Source organism: Branchiostoma belcheri, unplaced genomic scaffold, assembly GCF_001625305.1.
Source record: "Branchiostoma belcheri isolate BF01 breed outbred unplaced genomic scaffold, Haploidv18h27 scaffold267, whole genome shotgun sequence".
NCBI classification, from domain to species: Eukaryota; Metazoa; Chordata; class Leptocardii; order Amphioxiformes; family Branchiostomatidae; genus Branchiostoma; species Branchiostoma belcheri.
In genome coordinates this window covers 80,067-93,797 of record NW_017803873.1, presented here as the reverse complement: position 1 = coordinate 93,797, position 13,731 = coordinate 80,067, and the positions used below count along the sequence as shown (strand labels likewise).

Genomic DNA, 13,731 nt, shown 5'->3' with positions numbered 1-13,731 from the left:
ACAAGAACAGTTAGCTCTTAGTTCAAGAATCTTTTCTTGTGGGGAGAATATTTTTCTTGCTACAAGAAGAGTTAGATCTTAGTTCAAGAAATCTTTTCTTGTGTACAGGATTGTTTTCTAGAAAACTTAGAAATTCTTACTGCAAGAATAATATTCTAAGGATATTTAGTTCAAGATACATAAGAAAAGAAATCTTACCACAAGAAAAATATGCTAAAATGCAGTTTCTTGAAATTCTTGTCTCATGGACAAGATTTTTTTCTTGGGTGAAGAATAATTTTCTCAGTGGAAGAAAAGTTTTCTTCTCTGAAGAAAAACAAGATTGGCATTTTTGGTAGTGTATATACCTGTTCTAATGATATGGTCCGCCATCTTGGATTTTGGCTAATGACGTCATCAAATTAGCATAAATTATGTGTATTTAATTATAAAATTTACATAAAATTTTATGGGATGATATTAATATTAGACACCATGAGTAACTTGACATAAAACCCATAAAATTCTATTGTTGAAACAAAAAGTACTAAATTTAGCAAAAAATGCCTGTCAGAAACCCGTTGCCATGGCAACACAAAAATGATTATCTTATTCCAATGATAGAGAATTGTTGCAAACAATATTCTAGGAAAAGTCACTAAGTTTGGCCGTTCTACGGTTAGCTGTTCAAACGCTAGGTGACATTAAAGTTGCCGCGGGCACTTTAAGCCCCCCCCCCCCCGTCTAGGTAGGGTTAAACGCCTAGCTGTGGTAAAAAACCATGTATGCTCACTCACGTCAAGTTTGCTTGTACATCTATGTATAATAACCAGAAAAATCTAGCTCAAGCCGGACAAATACAACAAAAGCGTACACGTATTAGACAAGAATAATTGTATATAGAACTTTATGAAATGTTTGGCGATTTTTAATAATTTGTATGCCAGCATATTGGCTAGGGTAGGTTACGCGTACTACGTAATAAATTGAAGGAAAGATAAAGATACCCCTCGATGTACGGATCTTCCTCAATTAAAATAATAATCCATACAAAAACAGGAAAGATGTAACCAATGCCATCATTTCAATTGACAGGAAGTGTAATTTGTCTAAATAACACCTGGTGAAACTCATCCCTTTAAACTTGGGAAGGGGGGTAGGGCTTTTTTGAGAAGGTTTTTATTTTTGGCCGGATGTAACTCAACAAAACTTTGCTATATCGGTGTAGGTAAAAATGTTGGAGAATTTCGTCGGATTCTTGGGGAATTTTTTATGTGTCAAGATTAGATTTTGGAAATAGGTGATGAATTAGGAGAAGGCGTTTCTTCAAATCATGTTTGATGTTTGGTCTTTTTTAGATTAACACGTTGGCAACCTCGCTGCAACTGAGCGACAAACCGTTCAGCCAGTTCCATCTTTGATTTCAAGCTTTGGGTGTGTTTTTAAAAGTCTTTTTAGTTACACTCGCATATGTTGGTCCTGCTTCAAGCTGTGGATACCATTCCAAATATTAAGGATACAGCACGTGTTTGGGCTGAGACACTGTAACCATGGCTGGATGTTTAAAAATAAAAGGGATACAGAAAAAAAAGATCTCCTATCAAGAAAAAAAATATTCAATTAATGTCAAGTAAATTTATATTCTTAGCATTACCTTTAGTGTCCATTGAGAAAATTAACCATACATTGCCAAAGTAATAATTTTACCAATACAAACTACCTTTGTTAAACATTTGAAAAAGCAGCACTGTAACTGACTTCTTATATATTGTCCTGTCACAAACGCTACCCCTGGAAGTTGGGCAGTTCTGACTGACTCATTCCATACAAGAGAAATAAGCCGAATCAAACGATTTTCTTGATTATTTTCTGTGGAAAACAAAGAATTTACCACGGGAATCTTTTGAGGTAAGACCGGGGTGTCTAAAGTAGAGGAACACCCTATACGGGGACGTTTTGAACTGAGCTGAACAGAGCTAAGGTAAGCGATCGGCACTAAATTTTAAGTTGTTGTCATTTTCATTTTGTTATCACCATATTTAGCTTTCTTGTGTTGCAGTGTTTCACAATTAGTGATAAACTCTTTTTGCAAGATTTGAAACGTTATATCTAATTCTTGTTGTAATATTGATTGTTATGTTTCTAACTGTAAAACATCTTAGTTGTATTCGTTTAGGGTATTACTAGGTTTTTACTACATGTAATTCCTGTAATTTTCTGTCGTCATTCATAATTAGTCAATTGATCATTCTTAAGTTGCAATATTCTGATCTTTATAACAATTTCGCTATATCTTTGTTTATTTTTAATTTTTCATCTTTCATATTTCTTTTACGATTAATGGTATTGTGCATTGCATACCATTTATGCATAGTATTTATTGCATTTCAATGTAGTCACTTATTTATACCAGCGAAATTAATTATTATCGTTAACTGGCGAAACAGTGATCAGCCTAGTACATATTATTAAAATTACACAATCGAACGCTTACAAAGAGATATCAGTGAGCATCTTTAAAAAATCAGTTCATTCTGAATCAACGACCTTTAGGTTCACCGAATGCACCCCGCCCTACACAACAATATTTCGTGCATCTAGATATATCATATATCTATGTTATTTTGACAACCTCACGTCATTGATTTAACAATCATGTTTTGAGAGCGCACTCACCTCTGAATAGGGTAATCCAAACATTTAAGCAGGACGTAACGATTTGCTATGTGTCAAGGTACATTGTCACCATGATAGTGTGACAGCTTTGTTGTGACGCCGCGTTTCGCAACAATGGTGTCATTATGACGCAGCGTCATTCAACCGTAAAACAACACGCCTAGCCATCTGCTTAACACATTTTGTTAACTTCCGGGTCGGAGTTTGAAAGTGACCAGAGTCCAAGTGCGCAGTAAATCGGGTTGTCACGCTAGGTTTGGCTCACAATAGCTTTGCGATCGTTGTTGATTTTCAACTAGGTTTTGAATTGATCAAAAAGCCTTTGGATTGTAGTGTTTTCTTACCCCCACCAAAAGATCTGCTTTGAGATTACTTTATGACCACGGAGCGAGAGCGAGCTGCGCGAGCACCTCCATGGAGCTCTGCGAAGTTTTGTTTGTTTGGGAGAGCCCTTGGTACGTTAAAAAGTCTAGTACTAGTAGTCACATTGAACTGACTCAAAATCTACGAAGCCCTACACAAAACTGACGCCAGTCATCGAATTGACTTGTTTTGAACGCAGAGTTCAAAGATTTTAAAGCAAAACTCAACAGTGACGACAACCAGCGAATTGACTTGTTTTGTCGCGGAGCTCTGTATGCTTTATAACCGACGGAACTAGGGTTGTCCGAGCAGCTCCATGGAGCTCTGCGAAGCCTTGTTTGTTTGGGAGAGCCCCTGGTACGTTACAAATCCTAGTAGTCACATTGAAATGGCTTAAAATCCTTGGAACTCTATACTAAACTGACGCCAGCCATCGAATTGGCTTGTTTTGAACGCAGGGCCTAGGGCTCAAAGAGGTGAAATTAAAACTCAACAGTGACGACAACCAGCGAATTGACTTGTTTTGTCGCGGAGCTCTGTATGCTTAATGCTTGTATGCAGAAGTATCAAATTTGGAGACCTTTCCTAAAATGTCTCTGGAAAAAAGTTCATATAAGTTGAATATTAGTAAGGTGATGTTTTTTGTGTTGCCATGGCAACGGGTTTCTAGCAGGCAGTTTATTTTGAAAATAGAAGTAATTTTGGTTTAACATAAAATTTTTCTGAGTTCTATATTAAATTACACTTCTTTTCGAACATTAATAAAATCTTACATAATTAAATATAAGTTAAATCATTTAATATGCATAGAATATGCTAATTTGATGACGTCATTGGTCAAAATCCAATATGGCGGACTATATTATTAGCTCTGACGTCATAATTACACCAAAGTTATTAAAATTTAATTCTATTACTACACCATTCTCTGAAAACTTGGTAGACATACGATGAGTGCATAAAAACATATAAAAACGGAAATAAGGTAATGTATAAGAACGCCAGTGTATCCATTATGATCGAAAGCCGGCTGGGGTCCGCGTGGACCCCGAAGGAAAATCAGATATAATTTTTTCCATAAATGGTAGAAGCGGAGTTTTCTGCACTGTATTGAGAGACAACTTTGTGGGCGACAATTACCTAAAATTTCAGAAAAAAATCTTTAGAAACAAAAAAGATATTACAGAATATATAGTGCTGGGGTCCGCGCGGACCCCAGGTGTACTGTTTAGGGTTAAAAGAATTAGGAGATAATTGCCAAGAACCAATTTTGTAAATAAAGCTGTGGAGATTCAAAGTGCTTGTCCTTGTATGATTGCAGTATAATTTATTAATGATTTTCTTTTTTTTTTGTTCGGGGAGCGAGATGGAGTGAAATATTGCTTCGAAGCAAATGTTGGCCTTTCTAGTGTTCATAACGTCTTGTATAAATAGATTGACAACCAGTGGTTTATGGGAATTTAGGCTTGTTTTAAAAATGGCCGCCGTTAAGATGGCGGCTCATGAAGTACATGTTGCAAAACAGATCACAGTTCACCAGGGTGGCCATGCAAGACTACATGTCAGGTACGTACAGACGTAGGATAAATTGGTGCTTCATCTTTCATGTGACTCGTACTAGAAGAGCCGATTGCCCTGTTTCTGAACCTTTCGTCCTAGGAAACTGCAGTTTTTGCCCTCTGTCGAGATTAAAATTTGATTTGTGATAGTATGGTAGTATTGCATTTGACGTACTGATTTATTTACTACTATATGGGCCCTTTTAACACTGAAAACTTGAAAACAATAAGTGAAACCGATGTCAAGAAATTGAATCCAAAATGTATTTGCCCCCCTCCCACTCACAGAACAAAGTGTGTTTACTTCAAGCGCTGGCATAAATAAAAAATACACGATCTTTTCATGAGGTAAAACTTTGATACATTTTTTAAACCAACATATTCCGGAATATGGAAGAGATCAGAACTTTTGGTTTAGAAATAGAGACTGTCAAAGTTGCTTAAAATGTTTGAAGCCATTTTGTTTACACTCTGTGAACTTTAAGCACTGACATTAATGTAAAAAAAAAAAATAATTGATGTTCTGTAAAGTGAAATCAAATAAGACTACATACATCACTCCAACACATTCTGGAATATTAAGAGATTCTTTTTAGAAATATAGATGTTTACAATGTTTACAGTGTGTGAACTAGAAGTGCTGGTATAAATTAAAAAAAACTAAACTAAACTAAAATATTTTTTTAAAGTAAAGTAAAATGAAACATAAGTACATATTCCCCCTCACAATATTATAGTATATGAAAGAGATCTATTAATTTAATCCATAAATATAGGCTGTCAAAGTTACCTAATATTTTGTCAGCCCAATTGTTTACACTATGTGAATTTCAGGTGCTGGCATAAATTCAACAAGATGAAGCGATATTGTTTAAAAGTAAAATGAAACACAGCTTAAGATATTCCTCCAACCTCTTCCAGAATATTGAGGAGATCCATTCATTTTAACCAGAAATAAAAAATTGTCAAAGTTGCCTAGAATTTTGTCAGCCACATTGTTTACAATATGTGAACTTCAGGTGCTAGCATGAATTTAAATACATACACAACTACATATGTAAGTACAACATATTGCAGGATATTGAAATGTACATTTTGATGAAAAATCGCAGACTTTCAAACATGTTGACAATTTTGTCGTCCATATTGTTGACACGTTAAACTGATCTGGGTGTCAACTATAAGCCTAGTTAGAAATTCTCAAAGAAATATAGGATCTTTTTCCCAAAGAAAAAAGAATAGTAGTGCATATATCCATCTAACATATGTTGTAATTTCAAAGAACTACATTATTTTGTTGTTTGTGCCATGCTTTCTTTTGTGTGAATTTTTAAAACAATAAAAAGAATGATTTAAAAAAAAAGAACTACATGCCTATCAACATTAGCATAAGAGAATGATACACATAGTGTAATTCATGTGTGTGTGTGTGTGTGTGTGTCACAGGGGAGATTGAAATACAGGGGAATCCAGAATGCTTCTAAGGGAGATTAGAATTCCTATCTCCCCTAGTTAAGAAATTAAATCCTTCCTCCCCTATAAGAATCTGGAATTGAAATTGAAACTTATAAATTGAATACTTTTACACTTAAGCTTTCAATCAACTTAAGCATAGGCAAGCGTGATACTTAGGTAGGTGAATTACTAGATTGGATTTGTCTTGGCATTATTTGCAGTTCTTATCCCATAATTGCAATATTTCCTAACTCAGACCCAAATCCATTTCCAATTGGCAAAAAATGTGAGTTAAATAAATTGGCAAAGTAAAGGAAGCAACTATATTCTTACAAACCATGATTTTATTCAAAATTTATTAACACAGGCTTCTACATTCTTATACCTTCTAAATTCTTATAGTTTAAGAATCTCAAACAATACACCTACTAATCTGGATAAAATTATCACAAAGACTGAAAGATTATTCAATAGCTGCATTCCTTACTTGGTAGGACTGCTAAACACATGTGACCAATAGTTTCCTTTTTAACAAGTTAGTAGCATTTTTAACGTTTGTACGTATATGTAGCTTTTATACAATATATGCATTATTACGCTCTAAAATATTTTAATGAATCGTGTCGCATTTTAACCACTGTATGTGTAAATAGAAATTTTAATGTGTAAATCAGTAATTCGTGTCGTCGTGAGTACCGTCCGACGGTGACCACTTTGTATATTTGTTATTGTGGACAAGGGTAATCACTCTTTAACTAATTAGCATATTCTGTAGTTGCAGCCTATGCCCTGCGAGATGCAACATGTGCACGAGGAAAAATAAACCAGTATTACCAGTATAAAGCAGTATAGCTCTAATGAAATGTTGAACTTGTTATATTGACTTTCAGAAAGCGTTTGATTGGATAGACAGGGATCTTTTGGCATGCAGACTGATTGATTGTGGTGTTGATGGTAGATTTTACGAAGCTTTAATGACCTTGTACAAATCACCTGTGGTTCCCCACTCCATGTGGAGTTAAACAGGGAGATGTATTGTCAACTACATTATTTGCATTATACGTTAATGATCTTGCAAAATTGGTAAGGTAATCTGATCTCGGAGTTAAACTAGATGATATAACATTGAATATTCTACTGTATGCAGATGACATTGTTCTCATAGCTGAGACTGAGGCCCAACTACAGAATATGTTGGACATTGTATCTAAGTGGTGTTTAGAATGGAGACTGATGATCGACCATGCAAAAATTATGCACACAAATTATGCATTTTTGCCATGGCAACGGGTATCTGACAGGCAATTTTTGCTAAATTTAATAATTTCTGTTTCAACAACAGAATTTTATGGGTTTTATGGGATTTTACACGTTTTCTAATATTAATAACATCTCATATAATTACATGTAAATTTTATCATTAAAAATGCATAATTTATGCTAATTTGATGACGTCATTGGCCAAAATCCAAGATGGAGGACCATATCATTAGAACAGGTATATACAGGTTACTTTCCTTAAAATGTCATTAATACTTCCATTTCTTTTTCCAAAAAAGGTTTAAATGAAGGTCTTTAGTAATATGTTTACAATGTATTTTATTCTTTATAATAAACAAAAAATATTTTTGAAAATTCAAGATTGATGATCCAAAATGGCGGATATCGAACACTTTTGGTAAAGTTATGTTGTATACCATTTAGTTTTCAGAGAGTAGCCTATCTAGACGGTTTTGGCCAATAAAATCACATTAATGACGTCATAATGACGTCATATTACGTCATAATACAAAAAAAATTGTAGATATGATAAATTTTTACTAGTACACCATTCTGAAAATTTGGTAGTCATACGACATACCGTTAGCGAGTTCTCAGGGGGGGGGGTCAAAAGAGCCCCCCTCCCCAGTCAAATCTTACTCAAAAAAGCCCGGTCTAGATAGGGTTTATTTGTGTTAAATCTAAAAAGCTGAGCTACTTAATCCCAAATATCTCTAGGGCTTAAATATAATCGATGTTTTTGATTTCAGACACTGTTTATAACGAGTGAAGAATTTATTGCTTTTGGGTTTTGTTTGTAACCCATTGTGTTTTTAAACAATTAATGTTATGCATATATAGGTTGTAGTGATGTAGCTTTGCCTTGAAACTCTTGTTGGGTCTACGGTATGTTGAGTAGTTAGCAGCAACAGGTCCTCGCTTATAATGGCGGACTGTACATAAGCTACACGCTGCCACACGGAGCCTCCCAAGAGCAGACAGGAAAAACGCTGCAAGATATCAGGATAAAGAAGTGATAATAGAACCAATCTAAAAACTTTTTTCTCATTATACACACACACATATATATATATATATATATATATATATATATATATATATATATATATATATATATATAAACACTATTTATTAGCATTTTTGTTACTGGAAACGCTTAGATAATACGGACCATTTTAATCTATGTAGACATGGCTTTTATGTCATCTTTGGACAGTGGAGGGCATAAACTGACAGGTTCTAGCTATCTGCTATGATATATCAATAATTCTCAAAACGTTTATGCAAAGCAAATGGAGTAAATTCATATATAAAGCGTATTTGATAACTCTTAGGTGACATGACATGGTTATAACTGAGTGAATGTCCTCAAACTTGAAATTTTGTCAGGCATTGATGTCTTACGACAAAAGAGCCACCAGTGTCCAGCAGTGAAATCTAAAAATATACGAATGAAAGGGAGTCGAATTATCACCTACTTTTTATGGGGGCAATTACCTACATCTACCATTTGATTATATGTTTAAAATATTTCAAAATATTTCGAATAGTTAACGAAACCCATAGGTAGTTGAAATTTGTTCTAAATAACGAGATCTTTGTACAGCCACTTTCAAATTGTTTCAGAAATATCTAAATGAATTCAAATATATTTAAATTTCTTTTTTCAAACTTTGGAAACATTTAGAACGTTTGTTACTGGGGTATTCTTTTCTTCTAAATAATTGAAAAGCATTACAAACATGGGGAAAAAGCCCACACGGTGACGCGGAATGGACTCTAAATGTTTTTGAAAAAAAGTGCATCAAGTTACATTATGTAATACAGAAAAATCTATTGTTTAAATCGAGCAATTCAAATTGTGCAAAGAAATCCTTAGGAAATCCGTTTTTAATGTCAGCACACAATATGAAACTAAAACAGGGAAGGCCAAAATTTGCCGATGAAGCAAATATAGGGAATGGCCTCTACATATTTTCGACATGAAATGGAAAGAAGGAGAAACACAAGGAAAAACACAAGGAAAAACAAGTCTTTACATTGATATAACTATAATATAAAGTGACAACAGTTGAATAGCTATCCTCTACATTATTATTATTTAGGATTTTAATTGCATGATGCAAACTGTTTTTAAGTTAAAAATGCGTTTAAGCCCCTCATTACAATTCACCAGTTTCCCATCCCCAGAATGCAACGCGAAAACGCGGAGGTAACCCTCATTTATATAGGACAGGAAGGCATCAGAATGATCCTGTTGACGTTAAACAGCTTGTTTTTCACTGTGTTTTCAGGTGTTGGAACATTTTATGCTAAACATTAATTAAATTAGTATGGGTCGAATCTGACAACAAATAGAGAATAAATTTTTAGTGTTATTTTCAACATTGAACATGGTGATTGGTTTATTTCATTCTCACAGTAAAAAAAACCCCACAGTTTCGCAGCGCACAAAATTGCGCGCTGAATTACACTGGTTATACAATAGTTACCTCATGATTTACTAATATTCAATCACTAAAACATTATTACACGGAAATTCGCCAGGTATTTGAAATTACTCATATTTGAATAAAGGTTACTGTACTCACGATCAACTAGTTAATAATGCTTTACATCGTGCGGAATATATTCTCGGAGCAGTCATCAATAAAATATCTGTCATTATTACAATAAAGGCTAAAACATAGAACATGTGGTTTGTAACGTTACAGCATCAGTGTAACGTTACCACTATAACGTTATAAACCACATATTGAAAAAAAAAAATCATTCTCTATTTGTTTTCAGATTCAACCCATAGTAATTTAATTAATGCTGAGCATTAAATGCCCCGACACCTCAAAACACAGTGAATAACAAGCTGTTTAAAGTCAACGGGATCATTCCGATGCCTTCCAGCCCTATGCAATGATTTGCGTTTTCGCGTTGCATTCTGGGGATGGGGAACTGGTGAATGCTGGATCTTGGCATACCTACCTAAACACTTGAATGCAGTTTATACTGTAAATATGGCATGGCCTTGTACAGATGTTATCCCAAATCCCAACTTACATAGTATATATTCTAAAACACAGCCAAAAAGCGCAAATAAAACCACTCTAAAAGCCAGCATCACAAAAAAAATAAGAAAAGGTTCCGGGTCGGAGTTCCAAATAGTGCGCAGTAAGTCGCCGGATCTGCGAGGTTGTCACGCTAGGTTTGGCTCCCCATAGCTCGGCGATCGCTGTAGATTTTCAACTAGGTTTTGAATTGATCAAAAAGCCTTGGGATTGTAGTGTTTTTCGGCGCGGTGAAGTTGGACGGCCAGCGAAGCGTTTTTGGTATTAGTCCGCGAGCAAGGGTGATGCGGTTTGTCGCCTGATGACCCAAATGGCTGCGTTCTATGTGGAATTTCTAGGGGTTCGCGTCACCGGATTTTGCGAAAAACTTATCGCAACAACCTATATTTTTTTTCTGTTTTTCAGAAACAGAAAGTAGTAAGCTATTTCAGCATATAAGCCGTTAGCCTGGGAAAATTCGTTTTTTCCAAGCAGGTCCGTTGAAAAAACTGCAAAAAAACTACATTTTTCGTATCCAAAATTTACACTTAACTACAGTTTCTACCCAAATTATAGAGTCGACGGAGAATAACCGAAATTGTATCGGAAGCCGGCTGGAAACCTCCGTTGACTGATGTTATGAGATTTCCCGGCGTACTTTTTTTGGCGGAGTTATAGCCCTTCGGTCTGAGGGTGTCCGCCGGATCCAAAATCGTGAAAAAAACTCCGGTCCGAGACCAAAAAGAAAAAAACACTTGGCGTTATTTGACCACTTTACCTTCATGACAAATAAACCTCATTCCAGATACAGTCGCCATATCGATTCTATTCTCGCGAGAGTGCATCCTTGGCGTGAACGCGCGTGACCTCGCACGAAACAATAGGGGCTGCACGAGCAACCTCCATGGAGGAGCTCTTCAGCCCTCAGCTCTGCAGAGCTTCACCATGGAGGTTGCTCTTACAGCCCTCCGCGATACCCCAGCAGAGCTCTGCGCCAAAACAAGCCAATTCCTTGGTTGGCGTCACGGTTCAGTTTTGTATACAGCTCTGTAGATATCAAGTTAATTCAATGTGAGAGTAGTAGGCGATACAGCCAGTACTCTGTCACAAATAAAGACTTCGTCACGCAACTCTGCACAGGACAACAGGGAGAGCTCTGCCCCCTAACAAGCCAATTCGCTGGTTGGCGTCACGGTTCAGTTTTGCTTTCATCTCTTACAGCTTGCAGTCAATTACTAGTATAAGCTCTGCGCCAATACATGTCAATTCGTTGGTTGGCGTCATTGCTTATTTTTTGTTAGACCCTTGTGAATAAATCTCTAAGTACAAATCAAGTCGATGCTGATGGTTGGCGTCACGGGTTTAGTTTTGTATAGAGCTCTGTAGATATCATGTTCATTTAATGTGACTAGTAGGCTGTACAGCCAGTACTCTGTCACAAATAAAGACTTCGTCACGCAACTCTGCACAGGACTGCTCGCGGAACTCTCCGCAAGTCTGTTACACACGGAGAGCTCTGCGCCAAAAGAACTCAATTTGTTGGTTGGCGTCGCAGTTCAGTTTTGCTTTCACCTTTTTGCACTCTGCGCTCAAAACAAGTCTATTCTAATGGCTGGCAACACAGGTTCAGTTTTGTATAGAGATCCGGGGATATCAAGCCAGTTCAATGTGACTACTAGGCTTTGTAACGAACCAGGGGCCCGCAGAGCTGGCATTGCAGCCGGTACAGGGCGGGCTCCGTCGCGGTTTCAACATTGTAGGCAATAGCTCTGCGCCAATACATGTCAATTCGTTGGTTGGCGTCACGGCTTATTTCTGGATAGACCCTTGTGAATAAAGCTATAAGTACAGAACAAGTCGATGCTGATGGTTGGCGTCACGGGTTCAGTTTTGTATAGAGCTATGTTGATATCATGTTAATCCAATGTGACTAGTAGGCTGTACAGCCAGTACTCTGTCACAAATAAAGACCTCGTCACGCAACTCTGCACAGGACAACAGGGAGAGCTCTGTGCACTAACAAGACAATTCGTTGGTTGGCGTCACGGCTTATTTTTGGCTAGACCCTTGTGAACTGAACCCTGTCGCCAACCAACGAATTAGCTTGTTTTGGCGCAGAGCTCTGCGGGGGTATCGCGGAGGGCTGCACGAGCAACCTCCATGGACTAGCTCTGAAGAGCTGAGGGCTGTACGAGCAACCTCCATGGAGGAGCTCTGCAGAGGTTGCTCGTGCAGCCCCTTCTCGCACGAAAGCGAGAGCGCAGTTGTGTCACTAGCGGTCAGGTTTACCATTGATGGTAGAGGATGTTGTTGTGGGCATGTGGGATCAATTTTGGCGTGTAGAAATGCGAGTTTCTTCCGATTTTGAACAGTTTGGACGGGCGACATTGTAGCGTATGTGATTCTCTTTGTTTACATGCTAGGTACGCAGCAAACTCATATAATATCGAGAAAATATCGAGTTTAGCCGGATATATAGCCACAAAAACCTAAAAATGTTGGCCCTGGAGTCTTGTGAGTGGAAATTTATGGAGTGTTCGGCGATTTCTCCGTAGATTTATTGATAATATAGCGCCTAATGTCCGGCCGTACGTAGATTGAAACTTTCGTAACTTGGGGGAGGGGGGCGGTTGTTATTCTAACATCCCCCGTTCATTATTACTCCGTGAAGGAGGTCAGGACCTCCGGACGGAGTGTTGTAATCGGCTGATTTTTCATGTTCGCAGTCAAAACACTGGGTTCTCTTTGTGTAATCGGCACGCAATTTTATACGCCGTCTGCGGGCATGCCCGTGTTGATGCACGAATGTGTATTTTTGCCGTTGCTGCTTTCGCGGTCAATGTAATATCGCAGACGCACCCCTACAATTACGAGGCGAATTGGAATGGTCCAGAAAAACGACGTTGTTTGGAATAGCAGTGGGGTTCAAAAAAATTCATGCAGATACGGGGTGGTTTTTATAAGTGGTTCCAGATGTTTTTGCCCATGGTTAAGAGATGCCAAGTTTTTTGGAAGATGTTCGCAGCCAAAACGCATTCTTCCGTACGTCGCATTTCTGTGTAATTTCGCATGTGGTGTTGCATTATGTCCGGGATGATGCACGTCTTTTTATTTTTACCGTAGCTGTTTTGATATTGGAGTAAATGCTTATTTTCGAAACATCCCCATTTCTTTGAAATGGTTTCGTCCGTTTATGCAACTGTTACTGCGCTAATGACGCCAGTCGCGCTGTCCTGATACACCGCGAATATGCGAGTGTTCCCTGTAGACAGTCCCGGGAAGTCATTTTTTTGCACATTCCAGGAGCCAAACCAAAATACGTTCATGAACCGAGTCCAAAAAACCGAAACGTGAAAATCGGATGATCGGACCTGATG

General features: G+C 37.3%; 1 protein-coding gene across 8 annotated transcripts in view; it reads right to left on the bottom strand.

Annotated features, from left to right (window-relative positions):
- LOC109472103 (beta-1,4 N-acetylgalactosaminyltransferase 1-like) overlaps window positions 1-13,731 on the bottom strand; it is an 84,062-nt gene that overhangs the window by 6,910 nt on the left and 63,421 nt on the right. For 7 of the 8 annotated variants that reach the window (XR_002140341.1, XM_019771676.1, XM_019771675.1 and 4 more), the window contains one exon: window positions 7,942-8,302. The exons of the other annotated variant lie outside the window; for it this stretch is intronic. Coding sequence is in view for 6 of the 7 variants with exons in the window: in XM_019771676.1 (XP_019627235.1) it covers window positions 8,088-8,302 (215 nt within the window). In the remaining variant the exon portion in view is untranslated. Of the gene's footprint in view, window positions 1-7,941; window positions 8,303-13,731 lie in introns of those variants that run through there. 8 annotated transcript variants of the gene reach the window in all.